Source organism: Periophthalmus magnuspinnatus, chromosome 18 (assembly GCF_009829125.3).
Source record: "Periophthalmus magnuspinnatus isolate fPerMag1 chromosome 18, fPerMag1.2.pri, whole genome shotgun sequence".
Taxonomy (NCBI): domain Eukaryota; kingdom Metazoa; phylum Chordata; class Actinopteri; order Gobiiformes; family Gobiidae; genus Periophthalmus; species Periophthalmus magnuspinnatus.
Window position 1 is genome coordinate 3,302,573 of NC_047143.1, and position 27,177 is coordinate 3,329,749.

At 41.8% G+C, this 27,177-nt stretch overlaps 1 protein-coding gene across 1 annotated transcript in view; it reads right to left on the reverse strand.

Annotated features, from left to right (window-relative positions):
* Nucleotides 1-251: 251 nt before the first annotated feature.
* usp12b (ubiquitin specific peptidase 12b) overlaps nucleotides 252-27,177 on the reverse strand; it is a 31,174-nt gene continuing 4,248 nt past the window's right edge. The window contains exons 2-10 of the mRNA XM_033983631.2: nucleotides 19,104-19,184; nucleotides 16,969-17,052; nucleotides 15,770-15,899; nucleotides 14,844-15,115; nucleotides 13,182-13,258; nucleotides 12,015-12,098; nucleotides 10,981-11,178; nucleotides 9,744-9,822; nucleotides 252-1,708 (exon numbers count right to left, since the gene is read on the reverse strand). Coding sequence (XP_033839522.1) covers nucleotides 1,607-1,708; nucleotides 9,744-9,822; nucleotides 10,981-11,178; nucleotides 12,015-12,098; nucleotides 13,182-13,258; nucleotides 14,844-15,115; nucleotides 15,770-15,899; nucleotides 16,969-17,052; nucleotides 19,104-19,184 — 1,107 coding nt within the window. The 3' untranslated portion in view covers nucleotides 252-1,606. The remainder of the gene's footprint in view (nucleotides 1,709-9,743; nucleotides 9,823-10,980; nucleotides 11,179-12,014; nucleotides 12,099-13,181; nucleotides 13,259-14,843; nucleotides 15,116-15,769; nucleotides 15,900-16,968; nucleotides 17,053-19,103; nucleotides 19,185-27,177) is intronic.

The window sequence follows — 27,177 nt, forward strand, 5'->3', positions numbered from 1 at the left end:
TTTGCCTGAAATGTTCCGCAGTATCACGCGGCGTTTAACTGAATACTATATATCCAAGATGAGTTTAAGTTTTGTTTTGTTGCCGTAGAGATCACTTGCAAACATGTGACCGGGGTTGCGTCACCATCTCGTCTCTATGGCGATGTGTTGCTATGCCTGAAATGTTCCGTAGTATCACAAAGCGTTAAACTCAATCTTGGATATACAGTATTCAGTTAAAGTTTATTTTATTTTATTTTAAAAAATTTTTTGCCGCACTTGAAAACACGAGTGGGGTTGTGTCACCATCTCGTCTCTATGGCGATGTGTTGCTATGCCTGAAATGTTCCGTAGTATCACTAAGCGTTTAACTGAATACTGTATATCCAAGATTGAGTTTAAGTTTATTTTATTTTATTTCAAACATTTTTTTGCCGCACTTGAAAACACGAGTGGGGTTGCGTCACCATCTCGTCTCTATGGCGATGTGTTGCTTTGCCTAAAATGTTCCGTAGTATCCCAAGGCGTTAAACTCATCTTGGATATATTCACTTGAAGTTTTGGGGATTTTTGGGGGGTTTTTTGACGTAAAAATTACTTGAGGTTGTGTCACCTGCTCGTCTCCACGGCAATACTAAAGTTTATTGCTATAGTGTGGAACATTCCGGGCAAAGCTGTAACATCTCCACGAAAACAAGCAAGTGGCAGACACCTGAAAAGTTACCTAGTGCATCTTTAGCATTAGCGTGTTAAACAATTGGTCATTTTACGTGTTAATTCTATTCAGATTAAAACAGTAGATACAGTTTAGGTCTGAACTTTTAGGGCCTTATCCGTGTTTGGGTTGCGGGTTCAACCCCTTCTGTGGTTGTATCCCAAATATAAAACCTGGAACGGTACATTTCGGTATATTTTTTTGCAATATGGGATAGTTTTTTGATATTTTTGCTGTAATGTGATAAGATTTGAGCAGCAGACGGTGGAAAAAGTCACTTCTCTGGTTATTTACGGCTTAATTATGCTATTTATTTACTTCAGCGCGTGTATTTTAACGATTCTGTCCGCTCCAAAATGGTTAATTAGGATTTTCTTGCTTTTTTAATGTATCCCTAAGTAGTTTTAATATTATTATTTAGTGCGATGTATAGTGTTTATGTTATCGTGACAGGCCTAGAATCCCAGGAAACTCGCTACGGAACGTGCTCCTGAACAAATTTGGACTTCTACCTTCTTATTTTGGGCAGATTTTTCTTTGGTAATCCAGATATTCTTCCTCATCCTTTTTTTTTTTTCCAAATGTAAAATGGTTTGAGCCAGACGTGTCCAGGGATTACGCCGCCTTTGACTAAATTAATTTCAACAGATGATCGTTCTACAGTTCCAAGATGGTGGCTGTCGTTTGGCCCATTCTAGAGTTCCATTACTTCCTTATTCCCAGATCCATCGTCGGCCATCTTGTTCCTGTGAGGTGCTCGTTTTGATCGTGGCGGCGGCGGACATTTTGAGTCTGTTCAGTCCCGTCTCTTGGCTCGTCCCGTCGGAAAAGCCCAGTTTGTGGCGTTAGCTTGTGTGCTAAAGCTAAGTGTTTCCATGTTGGGGCGAGGCTGCAGATTTGGGGGGCGGAGCTTCAGTCTCTGGATTGGTAAAACAGGATGTAACCGGATTCAGAGTTTTTAGAAATGTCCGACGTTAAACCGTAAAACTCCTCTATCGCCTGAGCGTCGATTTTCTGGAAAACAGAAACAGACGATTAAACGTTGATGCAGAAATTAAACTTTAGATGTAAAAATAACCAAAACTGCACATATTTGCTGTAAATAATCCCGAAAAATTTATGTTTACAGCGACGTTTACATTTTTTAACTTCATTTTGACATTTTTGAGATGCACAGACACGGTTCTGGCGCCGACATTGACAGTTTTGTTGGATGGAATATCGGTTTGAAACATATTAGTTCAGCCGATATCCCACTTTAATCGATAAATTGGTTCGATAAGACGATTTACCAAACAACGTACGGTCAAAATGAAACTTTACGACGCTGTTTTTAAAAGAAATAAATGATGTTTTCAGTCTCTGTTCTGGTCGATATCGACGCAGAGACTTAAAGACAAAGAGTCGACGATGTTAACAGAGAAAATATTTATCCAAGAAAGAAAAGAAAGAAAGAATGAAAGAAAGAATGAATGAAAGAAAGAATTAAAGAAAGAATTAAAGAAAGAATGAATGAATGAAGGTAAAAAAGAATGAAAGAAAGAATGAATGAAAGAAAGAAAGAATGAAAGAAGGTAAAAAAAAAATGAAAGAAGGTAAAAAAGAATGAAAGAAGGTAAGAAAGAACGAAAGAAAGAAGGTATGAATGAATGAAAAAAGGTAAGAACGAATGAAAGAAAGAAAGAAAGAATGAATGAAAAAAGGTAAGAAAGAATGAAAGAAAGAAAGACAAGGGCAGAAAGAAAGAAGGTAAGAAAGAACGATAGAATGGATGAAAGAAGGTAAGAAAAGAAAAAAAGAATGAAAGAAAGAAGGTAAGAAATATAGAATGAAAGAAAGACAAGGGCAGAAAGAAAAAAACAAAGAAAGAAAGATGCAAGAAAGAAAGATGGTAAGAAAGAAAAAATGAAATAGAGAATAGAATGGAATAGAATGAAGGAAATAAAGAAAGAAAAAGAAATGCAGAAGGAAAATAAATAAGCGAGGCTTTGTATGAACACATCCTACTGTGTGTTTGTGTTAAGTCCATAATGTTCATCCTTCTGTGTCTTTATGTTTGTGTGACGTTTCATGTTTGTGTGACGTTTCATGTTTGTGTTACGTTTCATGTTTGTGTGACGTTTCATGTTTGTGTGACGTTTCATGTTTGTGTGACGTTTCATGTTTGTGTGACGTTTCATGTTTGTGTTACGTTTCATGTTTGTGTTACGTTTCATGTTTGTGTTACGTTTCATGTTTGTGTTAACTTTCATGTTTGTGTTAACTTTCATGTTTGTGTTAACTTTCATGTTTGTTACGTTTCATGTTTGTGTTACGCTTCATGTTTGTGTTACGCTTCATGTTTGTGTTACGCTTCATGTTTGTGTTAACTTTCATGTTTGTGTTACGTTTCATGTTTGTGTGACGTTTCATGTTTGTGTTAAGTTTCATGTTTGTGTTACGCTTCATGTTTGTGTTACGCTTCATGTTTGTGTTACGCTTCATGTTTGTGTTACGCTTCATGTTTGTGTTAACTTTCATGTTTGTGTGACGTTTCATGTTTGTGTGACGTTTCATGTTTGTGTGACGTTTCATGTTTGTGTGACGTTTCATGTTTGTGTGACGTTTCATGTTTGTGTGACGTTTCATGTTTGTGTGACGTTTCATGTTTGTGTGACGTTTCATGTTTGTGTCCTCCCGTGGACCCACCACCTGCGGGAGGAGCCATGAGGGGCGGGTGCGGAGAGATCCGGGTAGCAGTCGAAGGCGGGGACCTCGACGACTGGATCTCCGGACATGGAGACTAGCTCTGGGGACATGGAATGTCACCTCGCTGGGGGGGAAGGAGCCTGAGCTTGTGCGGGAGGTTGAGCGTTACCGGCTAGATATAGTCGGCCTCACCTCCACGCACAGCTTGGGCTCTGGAACCCATCTTCTTGAGAGGGGTTGGACTCTCCATTTCTCTGGCGTTGCCCGCGGGGAGCGGCGGCGAGCTGGTGTGGGCTTGCTCATTGCCCCACAGCTCAGCCACTGCGTGTTGGGGTTCACTCCGGTGAACGAGAGGGTCGCGTCCCTGCGCCTTCGGGTCGGGGACAGGTCTCTCACTGTTGTGTCGGCCTACGGGCCAAACAGCAGTGCAGAGTACCCGGCCTTCTTGGAGTCCCTGGGAGGGGTACTAGACAGTGCACCAACCGGGGACTCCGTTGTTCTCCTGGGGGACTTCAACGCCCATGTGGGTAACGACAGTGACACTTGGAGGGGCGTGATTGGGAGGAACGGCCTCCCCGATCTGAACCCGAGCGGTGTTTTGTTATTGGACTTCTGTGCTAGTCACAGCTTGTCCATAACAAACACCATGTTCGAGCACAAGGGTGTCCATCGGTGCACATGGCACCAGGACACTCTAGGTCGGAGGTCGATGATCGACTTTGTTGTCGTGTCATCTGACCTCCGACCGCGTGTCTTGGACACTCGGGTGAAGAGAGGGGCTGAGCTGTCAACTGATCACCACCTGGTGGTGAGTTGGATCCGCTGGCGGAGGAGGAAGCCGGACAGACCTGGCAGGCCCAAGCGTATTGTGAGGGTCTGCTGGGAACGTCTGGCGGAGCCCTCTGTCAGGGGGGTCTTCAACTCCCGCCTCCGGGAGAGCTTCTCCCTGATCCCGGGGGAGGTTGGAGACATGGACTCCGAGTGGGCCATGTTCTCCACCTCTATTGTTGATGCGGCTGCTCGTAGCTGTGGTCGTAAGGTCTGCGGTGCTTGTCGCGGCGGCAATCCCCGAACCCGGTGGTGGACACCGGAAGTAAGGGATGCCGTCAAGCTGAAGAAGGAGTCCTATCGAGCCTTGTTGGCTCGTGGGACTCCTGAGGCAGCTGATGAGTACCGGCAGGCCAAGCGTGCCGCGGCTCGGGCAGTCACAGAGGCAAAAACTCGGGGTTGGGAGGAGTTCGGGGAGGCCATGGAGGAGGACTATCGGACGGCCTCAAAGAGATTCTGGCAAACCGTCCGACGCCTCAGGAGGGGAAAGCAGTGCTTCACCAACACTGTTTACAGTGCGGGTGGAGGGCTGCTGACCTCGACTGGGGATGTTGTCGGGCGGTGGAAGGAATACTTTGAGGATCTCCTCAATCCCACTGTCACGTCTTCCGAGGAGGAAGCAGAAACTGGGGACCCAGAGGCGGACTCGTCCATCACCCTGGCTGAAGTCACTGAGGTGGTTGGCAAGCTCCTCGGTGGATGAGATCCGTCCTGAGTACCTCAAGTCTCTGGATGTTGTGGGACTGTTACGCTTCATGTTTGTGTTACGTTTCATGTTTGTGTGACGTTTCATGTTTGTGTGACGTTTCATGTTTGTGTTACGTTTCATGTTTGTGTGACGTTTCATGTTTGTGTGACGTTTCATGTTTGTGTGACGTTTCATGTTTGTGTGACGTTTCATGTTTGTGTGACGTTTCATGTTTGTGTTACGTTTCATGTTTGTGTGACGTTTCATGTTTGTGTGACGTTTCATGTTTGTGTGATGTTTCATGTTTGTTGTGAACCTCGTGTTAAGTCGGTGTGTGTTGAGTTTGTGACGTCGTTTCTGTTTCAGTCTGATCTTCACGTCTCTGTGTGACATAAATGTGTTTGAGAAAAAGGTGAAGTCTGAGTTTTTCCTCCTGAACTAAACTCCGACTTTAACATGATCCACATTTGTCCTGTTTTTGTGCAACAGAAACATCACGGGTCAAATCAGGACGAGACTGAACTCAGAGGAAACGAACAAAACAAGACGACGCTGACGCCATCGAGCTCAGACGCACGGGCGGAGTCAGCGATCGATACCACCGCAAAACAAAACTGGAAAGAAGTATTCAAAAACAAAAGAAAAGAAGAAAAAAAAACAAAAGAAAACTGGACTTTTCCTCAAGTTTAGAACGACATGAACTTTAATCTAAACTAGTGTCAAAACAACAAGGAAAATGCATCAGATTTAAAACTGTTTAGTGAAAATGTGACGTGAAAGAGAAAAAAGAAAGAAAGAACGAAGGGAAGAAAGAACGAAGGGAAGAAAGAACGAAGGGAAGAAAGAATGAAGGGAAGAAAGAACGAAAGAACGAAGGGAAGAAAGAACGAAGGGGAGAAAGAAAGAAAGAACGAAGGGAAGAAAGAACGAAGGGAAGAAAGAACGAAGGGAAGAAAGAAAGAAAGAAGAAAGAAAGAAAGAATGAAGGGAAGAAAGAATGAAGGGAAGAAAGAACGAAGGGAAGAAAGAACGAAGGCAAGAAAGAACGAAGGGAAGAAAGAACGAAAGAATGAAGGGAAGAAAGAAAGAATGAAGGGAAGAAAGAACGAAGGGGAGAAAGAACGAAAGAATGAAGGGAAGAAAGAACGAAGGGAAGAAAGAACGAAGGGGAGAAACAAAGAAAGAACGAAGGGAAGAAAGAATGAAGGGAAGAAAGAAAGAAAGAAAGAACGAAGGGAAGAAAGAATGAAGGGAAGAAAGAAAGAACGAAGGGAAGAAAGAACGGAGGGGAGAAAGAATGAAAGAATGAAGGGAAGAAAGAATGAAGGGAAGAAAGAATGAAGGGGAGAAAGAACGAAAGAATGAAGGGAAGAAAGAACGAAGGGAAGAAAGAACGAAGGGAAGAAAGAATGAAGGGAAGAAAGAACGAAGGGGAGAAAGAAAGAATGAAGGGAAGAAAGAAAGAAAGAACGAAGGGAAGAAAGAATGAAGGGAAGAAAGAATGAAGGGAAGAAACAAACAAGGTGGTAAGGAAGGAAGGAAGAAAAGAAAGACAAAAAAGGGAAGGATGGAAGAAAGAATGAGAAAGAAAGAAGGAAAGAAACAAGAATGAAAGAAAAAACAAAGAATGAAAAAAGAAGGTAAGAAAGGAAGGAAGGAAGAAAAGAAAGAAAGGGAAGAATGGAAGAAAGAACGAGAGAAAGAAAGAAGGAAAGAAAGAAAGAATGAAATAAAGAAAGAAAAAAGAGAAAGAATGAAAAAAGAAGGTAAGAAAGTAAGGAAGGAAGAAAAGAAAGAAGGAAAGCGAAAGAAAGGGAAGAATGGAAGAAAGAACGAGAGAAAGAATTAAATAAAGAAAAAAAGAATGAAAAAGAAGAAAGGAAGGAAGAAAAGAAAGAAGGAAAGAGAATGAATGAAAGAAGGAAAGAAAGAATGAAAGAAATAAAGAAGGTAAAGAAGGAAGTAAATAAATAAATAAAGAGTCTTTGTATGAACACATCCTGTTTGAATAAAACACTTTGTTCTTTTGCGTCTGTAATGAAACATAAAAGTTAATTCAAACTTTAATGTCTTAAATCTCAAACAGCTGAAAATACGTCAATATAAAGATCGTGGCCTGTCTAAGATGGAACTTGTCCTGATGGTGTCACCGGCTTGTCTCCATGGTTACAGACAAGTTTAATGCCGTACTGTGACACATTTGAAGCGGCGAATTTAATACAAAATTGTTATAAACTGCGACGAAATGTAATGAAATTGTAGTTTATAGATTTATTTGTAACAGAAGACTTTAGTTTAGACGTGGACAAACGTGTTCTGAAGTGTCCCCCGTGTGTCAGATGCCCTCCCTGGCTGATTTCTTTAACAACTAGTCCCGATTAATCGATTGAATTGAGACGGTTTGACCCCGGAGACTCGTGACCTGAGCTGCTCCGGTGAGTCTCATAAAACAGACACAGACTTAAACAGAGACGTGCAGTTTCACCTCAGACGAACTTTAAAAACACAAACAAAACCAGGATTTACACCATCAGATCTGACTTTGGTGAAACACAAACAAAGCAAAGGCCTTAGACGCGACAAGACTCGTTCTGTCGTTCTGTCGTTTAAACGTAAAGAAAGTCGGATCAGAATAAATGTCACGTTTTAACACAAACGTTTGACAGTTAAAGTTTTTTTTTTACAAGACAAACAGTTTAAAAGTGCAGTGACTCATGAACTTAACTTAAATTATGAAGTTTAGAGATTTCGCTCGAGTAAATACAGATTTAAAACACAAAATCTATTCTAAATCTAAAATACAGATAAAAAATCATCAGGTGAAATAAATAAACAGCAGAAAGAAACAGTTTAGTCGTTTGTTTTGTGTCTGTGATGAGTCAGAGGAGTGATTTATACAAACTTTATCTTATCTGAAAGAAAGAAAGAAGGTAAGGAGGGAAGAAAGAGAGAAAGAAGGAAAGAAAGAAAGAAGGTAAGGAAGAAAACAAAGAAGGAAAGAGAATGAAAGGGAAGGAAGGAAGAAAGAATGAGGCAAAGAAGGAAGGAAACAAAGAAGGTAAGGAAGGAAGGAAACAAAGAAGAAAGGAAAAAAGGAAGGAAGCAAAGAAAGAAAGAAGGAAAGAGAAAGAAAGGGAAGGATGGAAGAAAGAACGAGAGAAAAAGGAAACAAGAAAGGTAAGGAAGGAAGGAAAGAAAGAAGGCAAGAGAAAGAAAGGGAAGAATGGAAGAAAGAACGTGAGAAAAAAGAAGGAAACAAAAAAGGTAAGGAAGGAAGTAAACAAAGAAGAAAGGAAACAAAGAAGAAAGGAAACAAGGAAGGAAGGAAAGAAAGATAGAAGGAAATAGAGAAAGAAAGGGAAGGATGGAAGAAAGAAGGGAAGAAACAAAGAAGAATGAAAGAAAAAAGAAAGGTAAGAAAGAAGAATGAAAGAAAGAATGAATGAAGGGAAAATAGAAAGAAAGAAGAATGAAATAAAACAAGAAAAAAGAAAGAAAGAAAAAGAAGGGAAAGAAGAGCGAAAGAAAGAAGGACAGAAAAGAAAGGAATAAACGAGGCCTTGACCTGTATGAACACATCCTCTGTTTGAATAAAACACTTTAGTCGTTATTTTGCGTCTGTAATGAATCATAAAAGTTATTCATTCAAACTTAAATCTGATCATACAACAAAAAAAATAAAATAAAAATCACCCATAATGTTCCAGCTGCAGAGAAACAGTCCACACAGTAAAAAAGTCAATATAATGATCATCGTGTCCTGTCTAAGCTGTAAATCGTCCTGATGGTGTCACCAGCTCGTTTCCATGGTTACAGGTCATTTTAATGCCGTACTTTGAAAGAACCGTGTAGTTTAGACGTCTACAAATATGTTCTGAAACACATGGGGTTCTTGGATTAGTTTAAAGTTCAGATTTCAGTCTTTTCTCAGATTTTAAAGCATAAATTTCACTTCTAATCTCTGTCCACTATTTTAAACATTTAGTGAAACTCGTGCGTTATTTGAAATGTTGGAAAAGCAGCGGGGCCTTCACTGCAGCTGGAAATGTACCACACTATTATTATTAAAAACACATGAGCTCAGTTATTTCCTCGCTCCATCTGAGGCTTTGGAGCGGCGCCCGAAAACTCAAAAACACTCGAGCGTTTTGTACTTACAGTTCATCACCGTCTTTACTAAAATAACATTAAAACAAAAATATAAAAATAGTAAAAATGATCATGATTTGAGCTTTTGTAGATCTAGATTATTGTAATAAACACTATTAATGGAGATGTTATTGCTTTGCCTGAAATGTTCCGCAGTATGGCATGCCTCACCGCGGATCTGACCCGGAACTCGGCCCGCTTGTGTCCGTGGAGATACGTAGGTTTAATGCCGTACTGTGAAACATTCCAGGCAAAGCGATTACATCTCCAAGACGGAAGAAATGCGGCTGACCCTCCAAACTCTGCGTTCTCGTCTCCGTGCCGATGCCGTTCCAGTGCTTAGAATGTCTCGCAGTACGGCATTAAATCATCTATCTCCGTGGAAACAAGCAGGCGGCACCCCCAGGTCGAGTTACAGGTCAGATCTCTGGAGAGGCGAGCCCACTCCCGGTTTGAACGCTTGTATTTCAGGTTGTATTTTAGTCACTGATGTAATGAGACAGACGAGCTTAATGCTATTCTGTGGAACATTACCAGCGATGCGTTAACATCTCCATGGAGACGAGGAGCTAACAGCCTCGCCCCCCAACCATAAAAGTTACACAGTGAAGCTTTAAACCCGTCTTTATCTGTTTGTTTGTGTTTTGAAAGCGCGTTCTGCTCAGGCACACACGGGGCGTCCTGTGGGGTCCTCACCTCCACGATGTCGTCGTCGAAGAGCAGCCAGAAGCCGTGACTCTTGACGATGGTGATGTAATGTCCCCGATTTGGGCCGCTGAAAAGTAAACAACAAAACAACCACGGGTGAGGATTACGGCGAAGGTAAAACCAGGTTTCACGAGATTATGACGTAATCCGACACAAGACTCATAAAAGCAGTTTAACGAGGTGTGAAAATAGATTAAGATTAAGAGAAATTAGACACGAGAAAGTGGAGTAAACATCTGTCAACAGACGAGTGAAGAGAGAGTAAAGAGCAAAGAGAGAGGAGAGAGAGCAAAGAGAGCAAGAAGAGAGCAAGTACAGAGAAGAGAGAGGAGAGAGTAAAGAGCAAAGAGAGAGGAGAGAGTAAAGAGCAAAGAGAGAGAAGAGAGAGCAAAGAGAGAAGAGAGCAGAGAGAGCAGAGAGTAAAGAGCAAAGAGAGAGAAGAGAGAGCAAAGAGAGCAAGAAGAGAGAAGAGAGCAGAGAGAGTAAAGAGTAAAAAGAGCAAAGAGAGCAGAGAGAGCAACAAGAGCAAAGAAAGAAAAGAGAGCAAAAAGAGCAGAGAAAAAAAGGAGCAGAGAAAAAAGAAAAGAGCAAAAAGAGAGCAAAGAGAGGAAAGAGAAAAAAGAGCAAAGAGAGAAAAGAGAGCAGAGAAAAAAGAGAGTGCAAAAAGAGCAAAGAGAGAAAAGAGTAAAGAGAGAGCAAAGAGAGCAAGAAGAGAGCAAGTACAGAGAAGAGAGAGGAGAGAGTAAAGAGCAAAGAGAGAGGAGAGAGTAAAGAGCAAAGAGAGAGGAGAGAGTAAAGAGCAAAGAGAGAGAAGAGAGAGGAGAGAGTAAAGAGCAAAGAGCGAGAAGAGAGAGCAAAGAGAGAGGAGAGCAGAGAGAGCAGAGAGTAAAGAGCAAAGAGAGAGAAGAGAGAGCAAAGAGAGCAAGAAGAGAGAAGAGAGCAGGGAGAGTAAAGAGTAAAAAGAGCAAAGAGAGCAGAGAGAGCAACAAGAGCAAAGAAAGAAAAGAGCAGAGAAAAAAGAAAAGAGCAAAAAGAGAGCAAAAAGAGCAAAGAGAGAAAAGAGAGTAAAGAGAAAGAAAAGAGAGCAAAAAAGAGCAGGGCTTAAGGGAGAGAGGGTTCAGAGATAACGACGACTCTGCAACAAAATATTCTACAAAGATTTGTCATCAGTGTGAAATATAAAATAAGTCCTGCTTCAGCCCCCGCTTCAGCCCCGTTTCAGTACCTCCCACAGTGCACGACCACAGCCACCAGGTCGTACATGCGGTCCGGGTTGGTGGCGTCTCCGGACGTGTTGAAGAGCCTGAGCTCCAGGGGGAAGACCACGCGGTACGACAGTTTGGTGTAACGGTGCAGCTGGTCCATGTACTTAAACCTCTTCAGATGCAGAGCCAGGATCATGGGCAGCTTCTTCACTCGCATCCTGAAAACAAACACAACTCATCAAACACGTGTACTTCGCTTTTTGCTCTCTGCGTTAAGTCGCTCCCCCTTCAGAGCACTATCACAACCCAATCAGTGTACGAAACTGCAGCAAACGATGGCTACTTTGGATTAAAAAATAAAATATTAAAATAAAAATTAAAAAAAATCAGTTCAACTATTTACCTTTTTTTCTTTCCTAAAAAATTTAATAAATCTTTCTTCAGATATTTGATGTTTTCATATGTGTCTACAGTGTGTAAAATATTAAAAAAAAAAAAAAAAAACACTGACTGAGGAGGTGTCAGATTGTTGCAATATTTATACTTTAAAGATAAATTCTACAACTGTGACAGAAAGGAACAAATTCTGACAATTCAATTTGAAGTATTTTTGATGCATTTAGAAATTAAACCTTTGACAAATACTTTACACATTATTAGGACTGGATCAGGTTTGAGGTCAGGGGTCACAGGTTTCCACAATTAACACTGAACATGGACAAATACGGCAAATGTGGACCTGGTGGAAAACGATCAATTGGGCATCAAAATCCAAATCAAAAACTTTAGTATCGTGTCCACACTAGTTCGGATTAAAACCATATAAAACTCTTCAGGAAACGTCACACAACTTTGTCACAGTTATGTCATTTTTGCTCGATGATGATCCCAGACACTAGACTTAATACTAGTTTTATATTTCATTAGTACCTGGGCATGGATTTTTTTGACAATCATGAATAACTAAACTATAATAGAACATTTTTTGTCCTCTGATCTGAAGGTTGGCGGTTTGACTCTCGCTCTTTGACGTGTGTTCGTGTTCATGTCTGACCTCTTCTGCGCCTCCTGTTTGCTGCGACACTGCTCACAATAGTATTTATATTCACTGCACAGAGTCTCCGTGTTACTGAAGCCCCTGAGCCAGAAACACACAAGACATACAGCTTCAGTTCGCACATACGCACCGTTATTACACTGTTTTAATAGATTATTTTTGCAGACCAAGGTTTACCGTAAATTTCGGACAATTGAGCGCACCTGAATATAAGCCGTGTGTCGTAACATGAGATATCTACACAGAAAGACGGTACAGGGAGGTTTTTTGAGTTTAAGACACGCTTTTTTCAAACTGGTTCTGAAAATCGGCACCAACACGACATCAACACGGGTCATCTGCTTTTATTTCCTTCTTTTGTCGTTTTTTTACATTGACTAAGTTCTTCCCGCTGCCGCCAACGTCGCACCATCGATTCTTTGATGCCAAACTTGCGTGCAGTGGCTCTATTTCCTTCTTTGATTCTAAACTTACGTGCAGTGGCTCTATTTCCTTCTTTGATTCTAAACTTACGTACAGTGGCTCTATTTGCTTCTTTCATTCTAAACTTACGTGTAGTGGCTCTATTTCCTTCTTTTATTCTAAACTTACGTGCAGTGGTTCCATTTCCTTCTTTGATTCTAAACTTACGTGCAGTTTCTCTATTTTCTTCTTTGATTCTAAACTTACGTGCAGTGGCTCTATTTCCTTCTTTGATTCTAAACTTACGTGCAGTGGCTCTATTTCCTTCTTTGATTCTAAACTTACGTGCAGCGGCTCTATTTCCTTCTTTGATGCCAGATCCGTTGTCTTTAACTTAAAAGCTGCATCATTTACATTTCTCTGTGTGTTTTCCATGATGAGGTTGCGTGTGATGCACAAAATGACAGTTCAAAATCAAAACTAGTGAATTCTTCTGCGCATAATCTGTCCCCACATCTGTCTCACTTTGGTGTTTACTGTTAGAGAGCGCCCCCCGGTGGTCGTTAGCCAGTAAAAATCCATAAATTAGCTGCACCTTTGTATAAGCCGCAGGGTTCAAAGTGTGGGGAAAAAAGTAGTGGGTTATAGTCTGAAATTTACACTGAAAACAAACTAAACCTTGGTCTGAAAAAAAATAATCTATTGAAATAAATGAACGTGAGACCAGAAGAACCTCATTGGACTGTTATTCCAGAGTGGTACCTGAGGCAGTGCGTGATGGATGTGTTTTGTTCCACGTCGACAGATAAATCCAGGAACTCTTCATCTTTACTGCTCACCTAAAAACGCACATTTATTATTAAGGGCAACAGACATATGACTCTGACTGTGATGTATCTGACCCAAACTGCACTCACAAGACTCACAAAACTACTATTCATGCAGAAAAAGTACTAGGAAATAATGTATCTATATAAAGACAGATTAGACTAAATCTACTCACTGTATCACACAGATATTTTTACAGTGTAGAGAATTGTGTTACTATAAAACATTTGTCTTATGTCCTAATGTGCGGCAGGTCCCAGGACAGTTTTATCGTCCGTTCAGCCTTCAGCTCATGATGTAATACAGACGGTTTTTGTTTCATTTAATGTATAATCACCAAGGACAAACACGGACCAAGCAAAGAACAAGAAGAAGATGCAGAGGAGAGGGTCAGATGGTGCAGAGGAGGAGCAGAGGGGGGTTAGATTATGCACAGGAGGGTCAGATGGGGCAGCGAAGGGTCAGATGATGCAGAGGAGGGTCAGGTGGAGCAGGGAAGGCTCAGATGATGCAGAGGAGGGCCACAGAGAGCAGCGGAAAGGGTCAGAAGATGCAGAGAAGGGGGTCAAGTGGAGCAGAGGCCGATCAGATGATGCGGAGCAGGATCAGATGATGCGGAGGAGGGTCAAAGAGAGCAGCGGAGAGGGTCAGACAGAGCAGAGGAGGCTCAGTTGATGCAGAGGAGGGTCAAAGGGAGCAGCAGAAAGGGTCAGAGGAAGCAGTGTAAGGGGCCAGAGGATGCAGAGGAGGGTCAAAGGCAGGAGCGGAGAAGGGTCAGAGGATGCTGAGGAGGGTCAGAGGACGCAGAGGAGGGTCAGATGATGCAGAAGAGGGTCAGAGAGAGCAGCGGAGAGAGTCAGAAGATGCAGAGGAGGGTCAAAGGTAGGAGCGGAGAAGGGTCAGAGGATGCCGAGGAGGGTCAGATGATGCCGAGGAGGGTCAGAGGACGCAGAGGAGGAGGATCACATGGAGCAGATGACAATCAGATGATGTAGAGAGGATTAGATGGAGCAGGGGAGGGTCAGATGATGCAGAGGAGGGTCAAAGAGAGCAGCGGAGAGGGTCAGAGAATGCAGAGGATCAGATGGAGCAGAGGAAGGTCAGGTGATGCAGAGGAGGCTCAGACGATGCAGAAGAGGGTCAAAAGGAGCACCGGAGAGGGTCAGAGGATGCGGAGGAGGTGGAGCAGAAGACAAGGAGGAGGGTCAGAGGATGCAGAGGAAGAGGGTCAGGGGGAGCAAAAGACAAGGAGGAGGGTCAGAGGATGCGGAGGAAGAGGGTCAGAGGATGCAGAGGAAGAGGGTCAGGGGGAGCAAAAGACGATCAGATGATGCAGAAAGGATCAGATGGAGCAGAGGAAGGTCAGAGGACGCAGAGAGGATCAGATGGAGCAGAGGAAGGTCAGGCGATGCAGAGGAGGCTCAGACGATGCAGAAGAGGGTCAAAAGGAGCAGCGGAGAGGGTCAGAGGATGCAGAGGAGGAGGATCAGGTGGAGCAGAAGACAAGGAGGAGGGTCAGAGGATGCAGAGAGGATCAGATGGAGCAGAGGAGGGTCAGAGGATGCAGAGGAGGGTCAGAGGACGCAGAGGACTCACGGCTTCACAGTTCAAACAGCGCGTCTCGTTGGTCAGCGTTCCTTGGAAGATCTCGTGGACCCAGGTCTCCTGCGTCTCCTTGTGCGTGTCTCCGTCGGTCCCGCCCTCGTTGACTCCGCCCCCTCCTCCTCCTCCACCGCCGCCATTTTGAATCACTTTCCCGTTGTGCTGTTTCTCTTGGCTCTTCTCTTCTTGGAGCAGGTCGGCGATGGTGTTGAGGAGGTAGTTCAAAAACTCGTGAGCGTCCTGCTGCATGTAGTTATCAAACAGCTCTGAGGGAAAAAAAGTTACGACAAAAACTGTTTAAAGAAGATAATAGTTATGATTTCTGACTGAACAATTAGAGAAGGATACAAGTACGTCGCAGTGGGCGTGTACCGGCGATGGCGATGAAAACGAGGCATAGATTAATACAAGATGACGTGATTGTATAAGTCTAAGGACGTTCCTCACCAGAACTGAGATGGAAATGTGTCTTTTGGATGTTTTACTTCCCAAAAAACGCAAACTTAAATACTTTAGTGCCACAAACGCAGCGTAATAATCTGGTAACAAACATTTATACTCACACCTGCTCCTGTTTTTATTGTTTTAAATGGAGTTATGTCATTTGTTTTTGTTTTTTTAGTTGTATTTTTCCTGTATTTTGAACAGAACGCCCATGAAAAAGAGTCAAACTGCTCTCATCGGGTCTGATTGTGTAAATGAAGATAAACAAGATCAGAGCGATGACGTCTTGAAAACAGGGGGAGAAAGATTAGTACTCAAACATGAATCACCGTAAACACAAAAACTTAAATATGAAAGTGTGTTTATGACGAGGAAAACACATTAAACACGGTGTAAAAGTAGATTTTTCTAAAGCGGAGTCGTGTCTCCTTTGAGTGGGACATTGTTAAAAGTTATTAAGTCACAGTAGTTTTCACCATTTTCTTTTCGAAGTCGAGAGATGAACTTCTTCGGGGGGATGACGCCCACTTTCTTCTTCTGCGTGGCGATGCTGTTGAACAGGTCGGACAGACAGGTGAGCAGAGACTCCTTACGACGAGGCTGCACCTGTTAAAGATAAACACCTGTCAGACACACAGAAAATATCATAAAATAAAGAGGGGGGGTTGAAACGAATGTGGGAAAAAACGCCAGAAAAAATGGGACAAATTGACAAAGAACTGGTGGAAAAATTTAGAAAAAATGTTGGGAAAAAATATGAAAAAAAAGTGCCGGAAAAAAAATCAGACAGATTGACAAAAAAAAATTGGTGGAAAAATTTTGAAAAAAAAATGTTGGGAAAAAATATTTAAAAAAAGGTATGCTACATTTTGGTAAAAAAAAAATTACAAAAAATGTAATAAAAAATTTAGGAATTAAAAAAAAAGTCAGGCAAAAATATGAAAAATTTGATGAAAACTGTGGCAAAAAATTACAAAGAATGTTGGGGAAGAATTTAATTAAAATTTGGGGAAAAAATTTACAAAAAAATGTGAAGCAAAATGTCAGACATACAGACACTGGGGGTGACGTGGGTTAAGTGTCTTGCCCAAGGACACAACAACAGTATTCAACCTGTGGGGACTGAAATGGCTCTACTAATGCCAACATTCAGATCAGTGGACAAACACTCTGAGCTACAGTCGCCCAAAAAAAGGCTAATATAGATAATAAATTAAACTCAAAATAAAATAAAAATTCCAAATAATGGTATAAAGTGATATTTAATGTTTTGTTTTGTATTAATATCTCATTGCAATTTTTTGGACACGTTTTCCGATTGCGATTTGTGTTTTAATATTCAGATTCTGTTCAAAGTTCACGTTTTAAAACACGTCCAGAAGAATTGACCAAAAAAAAACAGAAATCTGAAGTGACAAACTAACACAAAAATCACATTTCAGAACATGTTTGTACAGATCAGCAGTTTTTGTTTTTACGCAGAATACGACAGGAGATTTTGTGATTTGTGGTGGAAATCCCAGTCTTTGTGATTTAATTGTGTCCATTTGATTTGATTGCGATTCGTCTTGCGGCCTTACAGTCAAACACTTCTTGTGGGACATTTGAACCTCAACCAGGACATATAAAAATACATTAGGATGTGGTTTTTCCTCCTGCTGAAGCCTGAACTCACCTTATAGGCCAGAACCTTCTCTCTGAACGGTCTGCAGAAGTAGAGCGCCTGCAGCACCGAGTTACAGTAGCACGTGTTTCCAAACTGTAAAAGAACACACAAAAACACACACAAACAAAGGGCGAGATTTAGTATTTACACTTTTCTAATTAAAGGTGGACACTGTAACTTTTCTGAAGGAGGGTCAGTCACCTGCTCATCTCCATGTTACTGTTGCGTTGGATGTTTCGGTGTTAAACTTGTCTAACTTTAAGGAGACGAGCAGCTGATGCCAACAGCCCTAACCCGTCACAATAATGTTTTTCAAGATATCTTTGACGCAAGACAGATGGAGTCACATACTGCGGAACATTCCTGACCAAGCAATAACATCTCCATGGAGACAAGCATAAAACCGTGGGACCTCCTTGTCAGAGCCCGAGCTTGTCAGAATTCAGACAGAGGGGGCGCTAGTGCGGATTGGCAGCATCTTGAAAGTCGCTACATGAATCCAATTGTTAATTATTGATTCATGTAGTTTAAATCTGTCAACTGGACAAATCGTTGTAGGAGTGAAGACGTTTCGCTGCTCGTCCAAGTCGCTTCTTCAGTTCTGGTCAGATTACAGCTGGACACTGACTTATATCTGAAGGGAGGAGCCAACTACACTGAAACTGTAAACACCGACTGAAGAAGCGGCTCGGATCAGCAGCGAAACGTCTTCACTCCTACAACGATTTGTCCAGTTGACAGGTTTAAACTTAATCTTTTGCTACGGATCAGACCTGGACGACCATAAAGCCCATTTAGCTCTGTTATATTACCGGTTTAGTTTAGTTGTTCTTAATTGTTGTTATCCCTTGTTGCACCACTAGAGGGAGCGCGAGTGTACACCAGTGCGCCGCAGACACGCAGATTATTATTTTACACGGTCGCACAACGTTACGTGCATCGGCGCTCTCTCGGACTGACTTAATGTCTGAATTATAGTGTGCGTCCCTTAGATGTAAGTATTCTGTGTATTTGTGATATTGTGTTCAGAACTTATACTTGTAATTGACCGTGTGTAGTTTAGAGTTTTGAGTAAAACTTTCCAATTTATACACGCTGGCCTCCTATCGGTCATTTTGTGAACTTCTTTGTATGTCTTTCACATTATGTAAATCACCACGCGGTCACTTGTGTAATCACCATTTTGATTGTGATTAACATATTGTTTGTATTTGTTTATTCCTTCTCTTGTAGATAACCACACACACACACACACACAAACCCACTCTTTCTCACCCATACACGCCCACACCCCAAGTAAGGACATTAAAAGGAACGTTCTACCTGTACCTACCTGTGGACTCCCTCGTTCTTAAGCCTCACCTGAACAAACCTAATCTCTGTCCTGACCCGACACCCTGCAGTGATCGCTAGCCAGGGTTCAAACTACTGCATATTACAGTCCTCATTACACAGACAATTCATGAATTAGTTAACTAAGTAATTCATTAATAAATAAGCAGGTGACCCACTCTCAATCGGACAGGTTACGTAGTGTACCTTTAAAATACTTTGTTAAAATGACTCGTTTACTAAAAAATAAGAAGGGAATGGATCAAAAAAATTCAACAATTTGCCTGGAATTAATCTGAAACACATAATAAATAATGTAATAAATCATATGTTCGTTGTTGATGTTGTCGTTTGTTACATTTGTTTTTTTGGCATTTCGTTTGGATTCTCCGCTAAAAATCAAACCTGAACAGGAACAACCAGGCAGAAACAGTTAAACAGTTATTATTTCCAGAGCAGAGCAGATTTGTGTTGGTGTAATGACATCATTAAACTGGTGTTTTTCAGATTAGAACAAGATGAAGTCATTCTCCCAGATCGGGGCCTGTGCCTGATTTCCCTGTTGGAACTAGGAGCATTATTACGCTCTACTTTACCATGAAATATCCAAAAGGTAAATCACAAATGTTAAATCTGATTATTTTGTATTTATTTTTAGCGAGTAAACCCAAGAACTCACCGTGTTACCGTAGAAATCTGCAGTTTAGCCCCATTAATTTCACCTGCCCTCATCTGTGTTAAATATCATTGGTCTATAAAATGTTGTGAAGTCATCTGTAAATCTATAAAATGAATTAGACGTTCACACTTACATTAACCAGTCCAAAGTAGTGCTCGTTTACGGGAAACTGTTCCGGTCCAATCTCCTTTTCCAGAGCAGAGGCATTGGCGCCCTGCGGAAAAACACAGTCATATTGTTATTATTACATTATTATGATCACGTTTAAAGGCCCTGCACCTGATATTTTCCCCCTTGTTAAACTGCATCTTGCCCCAGTACAGATATATGGTACGCTTCCTGTTTCCTGTTCTTTGTGGAGATTTTCCTGCATTTCTAAGCTCCATGTGCAGCCGTGTCCTGCCTCTTTCATCGCTCACAAATAAATACAATAATAAAATAAACAAATAAAGACAGTAATCAGTAATACAGTGAAAAAAGGGGGCGTGGCAAAAGCTCTGGAAATATTACGGATCTCTGTTTATCTGTCCCGAACTTCACTCATAAGACGACATCTGCAGGAGGAGTTCATGCCAAAACTACTACTTATTTATGCAGGAAAAAGTACTGCGAAACAATGTATTTATATAAAGATGGACTCGACTTGTGAATCATGAGTTTAATCTAAATTTTTACATATAAATACAACAAAATAACAAATCTGCTAACTCATTTTTTCCTCTTTCTCCTTGCTATTGTCCCGTATAAATCGTTATAACGTCTCTCTTTTTTTTTTAATCACATAACGTAAAACTATCATTGTTATAGTTTTACTCTGTGTAAATAATTGCTATGGTAACAGCCCTTTTGCTCTGTCCCATTCCAGTAGGACAGTGTCGCGTTGGTGCGGGTCAGTACAGGCTTGTCCAGGGTCAGGAGGAGCAGATCAGGAGATACCACAGGATTCACTGACCTTAGACGCCGACCTCTGAATTTCTCAAACCTCCGACGCTCCAACGCTCATAAATCAATTACCTCTAATCAACAAATAGTGAACTTTAAGGGGTCTCAGTGAAAGCGGGACAGTTACTACGTCTCCTATTGTCACAGATGCTTCACACACATTGTCAAGTCTGTCCCAGGGCAGCTGCAGCTACGACAGAATCTTATCAACTTCAAGTGTGGAGCGAATGAATAATACACAAAATACAACCACAACATTTAGTGTCTGGAAAAGCCACTTGAAAGACTAATACAGTGTTACTACGACGACAGCTAGTGCAACTGCTATGTTACTACTACGACTACTGCTGCTAATACTACTGCTACTGCAACTGCTACTGCTACTACGACTACTACTCCGACTGCTTCTGTTACTACTACTACAATTACTACTTCTACTACGACTACAGCTACTGCAACTGCTGTTACTACTACGACTACTGCTGCTAATACTACAGCTACTGCAACTGCTACTGTTCCTACTAATGCTACTGCAACTACTGCAACTACTACTACTGCTACTACGACTACTGTAACTACTACTACTGCTACTACAACTACTACTCCGACTGCTTCTGTTACTACTACTACAATTACTACTTCTACTACGACTACAGCTACTGCAACTGCTACTGTTCCTACTAATGCTACTGCTACTACTACGACTACTACTGTTACTATTATTGGCCCTCGCCACTCACGAAGTGATGGCGAGGGGCATTGTTCTTCCTGGGTTTCTTCTTCTTATTATTGGCCCTCGCCACTCACGAAGTGATGGCGAGGGGCATTGTTCTTCCTGGGTTTCTTCTTCTTATTATTATTATTTTTTTTCTCCCCCTGGGATCGCAATTTTCACCCCCTGAACGTCAACGAAAAGTCTCACATGGGGGTATCAAATCGACCGGCTTGGCAAAAAATTCAAGAAAATATGCATCACGAAAATGACCCACACACACTGGCTCGACAGCGCCACCTAGAAAATTCAAAATTTTAAAATGAATTGGGAGCCGACACGCATTTTTCGCCCTAACTCGACGAAATTCACACCAGTGATAGAGCTCATGGAGACAAGCAAAAAAGCCAATCATAGTGTGGCCCTAGGACGGACAGGAAGTCGGCTATATTGAATCGAAAATTCGCCAAATTTTTCGCAGCGTGTTTTCAAAACGCTACTAGTCTCAGGTTTTTGGTCCAAATGAGCTCAGATTTCACATGCCACATCCAGACACATGGGTTTTCAAAAGTTATCCACGTTTTCTCCGAATTCCACACGGTTCGCCCGTACGCCGCCACCGAAATACGCCTTCGTTTCCTGTTTTTTCGATGTCCTCTCACGACCACAGGCATTGCCCTACAGAGCTCACATTCACATCACATATGCGAGATTGGGGCATGAGTGGAATGCAATATTAATTTTAATCAAAATGAACACTATAGCGCCCCCTACCATAGGGGTGAAACGCAAACATTATCGGATTCCTACGAAATTCGGGGAATAAATCAGTGGCATCAGAAGAAACAAAAAATTACATTATGGCCATGAGTCATTTTCCACGGTTGGCCACCAGGGGCGCAAATACTAAAAAAAAAATCATAAAAAAATTTCTGACACGCACATGCATTGGTCTACACAGCTCAAATTCACATCACACGTGTGATATGAGGGTATTAATAAAATGGATTATTAATTGTAATAAAAATGAACACTATAGCGCCCCCTATCATAGGGGTGAAACGCGAATATTATCGGATTCCTACGAAATTCAGGGAATAAATCAGTGGCATCAGAAGAAACAAAAAATTACATTATGGCCATGAGTCATTTTCCACGGTTGGCCACCAGGGGCGCAAATACTAAAAAAAAAATCATAAAAAAATTTCTGACACGCACATGCATTGGTCTACACAGCTCAAATTCACATCACACGTGTGATATTAGTGTATTAATAGAATGCACTATTAATTGTTATCTAAATGAACACTATAGCGCCCCCTACAGTATTGGTAAAATACACAACTTTGTCCGATTGGCATGAAACTTGGGGAGATAATTGTGGGCATTAAAAGGGTCAAAAAAGTCAATTACACTATACCTGTATTATGTACGTGGTTGCCGGTGCAAAGCCACAGACCCCTCTCATATGGAGTCAGGGCCACACAGCTCAGGGCCACACTGCATATTAACATTGTTCTTCGTTTTTCCGCCAATACAATCGCATTTTTCACCCCCTGAACATTCACAAAAAGTCTCACATGGGGGTATAGAATCGACCGGCTCTGCGAAAAATTTCATAAAATTGGTGTCGGCAAAATGTTCCATGCCCCCTGACTCGACAGCGCCACCTAAAAATTCACCCCTATGGGAGAGGAGCCTGGTTTATTTTGGAAAACACACACAAAAATCAGAACAGTGATAGAAAATGGGGGGACAAGCATAAATATGAATTGAAGTACTGCTCTATGACAGACAGGAAGTCGGCCATTTTGGATCAAAAATTCGCCGCTTCATTCGCTGCGTGTTTTCAAAACGCTACTAGTCTCAGGTTTTTGGTCCAAATGAGCTCAGATTTCACATGCCACATCCAGACACATGGGTTTTCAAAAGTTATCCACGTTTTCTCCGAATTCCACACGGTTCGCCCGTACACCGCCACCGAAATACGCCTTCGTTTCCTGTTTTTTCGATGTCCTCTCACGACCACAGGCATTGCCCTACAGAGCTCACATTCACATCACATATGCGAGATTGTGGCATGAGTGGAATGCAATATTAATTTTAATCAAAATGAACACTATAGCGCCTCCTACCATAGGGGTGAAACGCAAACATTATCGGATTCCTACGAAATTCGGGGAATAAATTGGGGGCATGACGTGGACCAAAAAATAATATTACGGGCATAGGTCATTTTTCACACTTGGCCACCAGGGGCGCAAAGACTCCAAATAAAATCATTGAAAAATGTCTGACACGCACATGCATTGGTCTAGACAGCTCAAATTAAAATCACCCGTGTGATATGAGGGTATTAATAAAATGGATTATTAATTGTAATAAAAATGAACACTATAGCGCCCCCTACCATAGGGGTGAAACGCCAACATTATCGGATTCCTACGAAATTTGGGAAATAAATTGGGGGCATGACGTGGACCAAAAAATAATATTACGGGCATAGGTCTTTTTTCACACTTGGCCACCGGGGGCGCAAAGACTCCAAATAAAATCATTTAAAAATGTCTGACACGCACATGCATTGGTCTACACAGCTCAAATTAAAATCACCCATGTGATATGAGGGTATTAATAAAATGGATTATTAATTGTAATAAAAATGAACACTATAGCGCCCCCTACCATAGGGGTGAAACGCCAACATTATCGGATTCCTACGAAATTCGGGGAATAAATCAGTGACATCAGAAGAAACAAAAAATTACATTATGGCCATGAGCCATTTTCCACGGTTGGCCACCAGTGGCGCAAATACAAAAAAAAAAAAAAATTAAAAAATTTCTTATACGCACATACATGGTTCTAGACAGCTGAAATTCTCATCACACATGTGATATCAGGGTATTAATAGAATGCACTATTAATTGTTATCTAAATGAACACTATAGCGCCCCCTACAGTATTGGTAAAATACACAACTTTGTCCGATTGGCATGAAACTTGGGGAGATAATTGTGAGCATTAAAAGGGTCAAAAAAGTATATTACACCATACCTGTATTATGTACGTGGTTGCCGGTGCAAAGCCACAGACCCCTCTCTAATGGAGTCAGGGCCACACAGCTCAGGGCCACACTGCATATTAACATTGTTCTTCGTTTTTCTGCCAAAACAATCGCATTTTTCACCCCCTGAACATTCACGAAAAGTCTCACATGGGGGTATAGAATCGACCGGCTCTGCGAAAAATTTCATAAAATTGGTGTTGGCAAAATGTCCCATGCCCCCTGACTCGACGGCGCCACCTAAAATTTCACCCCTATGGGAGAGGAGCCTGGTTTATTTTGGAAAACACACACAAAAATCAGAACAGTGATAGAGAATGGGGGGACAAGCATAAATATGAATTGAAGTACTGCTCTATGACAGACAGGAAGTCGGCCATTTTGGATCAAAAATTCGCCGCTTCATTCGCTGCGTGTTTTCAAAACGCTACTAGTCTCAGGTTTTTGGTCCAAATGAGCTCAGATTTCACATGCCACATCCAGACACATGGGTTTTCAGAAGTTATCCACGTTTTCTCCAAATTCCACACGGTTCGCCCGTACGCCGCCACCGAAATACGCCTTCGTTTCCTGTTTTTTCTATGTCCTCTCACGACCACAGGCATTGCCCTACAGAGCTCACATTCACATCACATATGCGAGATTGGGCCTTGAATGGAATGCAATATTAATTTTAATCAAAATGAACACTATAGCGCCCCCTACCATAGAGGTGAAATGCCAACATTATCCAATTCCTATGAAATTTGGGGCATCAATTCATGGTCTCAGAAGAAACAAAAAATTACATTATGGCCATGGGTTATTTTCCACTGTTGGCCACCAGGGGCGCAATGAATTGAAAAGAAATTGGCACTTGGCACTTTGACTTGCATGTCTATGAATCATATCTACTCCTAGGTTTTTCATCCGAATTACATCAAACTCCACATACAGTATGTACATATGTCGATTGTCAATAATCATCCATAAATAAAGAATATCCCCAAAACGTGGATATTCTTTATGGTTCATGAGTAGGATGCCCTCAAAATATGACTTCGTCATTGGATTTAAATTCCTACACGACTTTTCCTAAGTGCAAATGAAACCTGTCTAGTCCTAGGTTTTTCATCCAAATTTCCTCAAACTCCACATACAACATGTACACATGATTATTGTCAATAATCATCCACGTTTTGGGGATATTCTTTCTGGTTTATGCACTGCACACTGTCAAAATATGACTGCTTTCCTGCATATTTCATTCCCTCTCACAGACACATGGATCAGACTAAAAAGCTCAAATTCTAATGACTGATGCGGATTAAAACTGTGAATAGAGAACCATTATAAACATGTGGCCAGTGACCTCCATAGCGCCCCCTACTGTACAGGTAAAAAACTCAACTTTGTCCGATTGGCATGAAAGTTGGTGATATCATTGTGGACCTCAAAAGAGGCAAAAAAGTCCATTACACCATACCTGTATTGTGCACGAGGTTGCCGGTTCAACGGCGTGGACCTCCATTATAATGTGTTGGTCACACATATTTATATAGAAACTGTGTGAAGGGGGGCGGATTGCGGCCGTGGGGTGGCCAGGCGGGGAAAATGGTGTGTGGGGGCGGTGGCCGGCCCCGGGCGGTCGCATGGGGGGGCGGTCGCGCGGGGGGCGAGGGCCATCATCGCCGCTTGCGGCTTTAATTATTATTTTTTTTCCCCCCCTGGGATCGCAATTTTCACCCCCTGAACGTCAACGAAAAGTCTCACATGGGGGTATCAAATCGACCGGCTTGGCAAAAAATTCAAGAAAATATGCATCACGAAAATGACCCACACACACTGGCTCGACAGCGCCACCTAGAAAATTCAAAATTTTAAAATGAATTGGGAGCCGACACGCATTTTTCGCCCTAGCTTGACGAAATTCACACCAGTGATAGAGCTCATGGAGACAAGCAAAAAAGCCAATCATAGTGCGGCCCTAGGACGGACAGGAAGTCAGCTATATTGAATCGAAAATTCGCCAAATTTTTCGCAGCGTGTTTTCAAAACGCTACTAGTCTCAGGTTTTTGGTCCAAATGAGCTCAGATTTCACATGCCGCATCCAGACACATGGGTTTTCAGAAGTTATCCACGTTTTCTCCGAATTCCACACGGTTCGCCCGTACGCCGCCACCGAAATACGCCTTCGTTTCCTGTTTTTTCGATGTCCTCTCACGACCACAGGCATTGCCCTACAGAGCTCACATTCACATCACATATGCGAGATTGGGGCATGAATGGAATGCAATATTAATTTTAATCAAAATGAACACTATAGCGCCCCCTACCATACGGGTGAAACGCCAACATTATCGGATTCCTACGAAATTCGGGGAATAAATTGGGGGCATGACGTGGACCAAAAAATAATATTACGGGCATAGGTCATTTTTCACACTTGGCCACCAGGGGCGCAAAGACTCCAAAAAAAATCATTTAAAAATGTCTGACACGCACATGCATTGGTCTACACAGCTCAAATTCACATCACACGTGTGATATGAGGGTATTAATAAAATGGATTATTAATTGTAATAAAAATGAACACTATAGCGCCCCCTATCATAGGGGTGAAACGCCAATATTATCGGTTTCCTACGAAATTCGGGGAATAAATCAGTGGCATCAGAAGAAACAAAAAATTACATTATGGCCATGAGTCATTTTCCACGGTTGGCCACCAGGGCCGCAAATACTAAAAAAAAAAATCATAAAAAAATTTCTGACACGCACATGCATTGGTCTACACAGCTCAAATTCACATCACACGTGTGATGTGAGGGTATTAATAGAATGCACTATTAATTGTTATCTAAATGAACACTATAGCGCCCCCTACAGTATTGGTAAAATACACAACTTTGTCCGATTGGCATGAAACTTGGGGAGATAATTGTGGGCATTAAAAGGGTCAAAAAAGTCCATTACACCATACCTGTATTATGTACGTGGTTGCCGGTGCAAAGCCACAGACCCCTCTCATATAGAGTCAGGGCCACACAGCTCAGGGCCACACTGCATATTAACATTGTTCTTCGTTTTTCCGCCAAAACAATCGCATTTTTCACCCCCTGAACATTCACGAAAAGTCTCACATGGGGGTATAGAATCGACCGGCTCGGCAAAAAATTTCATAAAATTGGTGTCGGGAAAATGTCCCATGCCCCCTGACTCGACGGCGCCACCTAAAAATTCACCCCTATGGGAGAGGAGCCTGGTTTATTTTGGAAAACACACACAAAAAGCAGAACAATGATAGAGAATGGGGGGACAAGCATAAAAATGAATAGAAGCACTGCTCTATGACAGACAGGAAGTCGGCCATTTTGGATCAAAAATTCGCCACTTCATTCGCAGCGTGTTTTCAAAACGCTACTAGTCTCAGGTTTTTGGTCCAAATGAGCTCAGATTTCACATGCCGCATCCAGACACATGGGTTTTCAAAAGTTATCCACGTT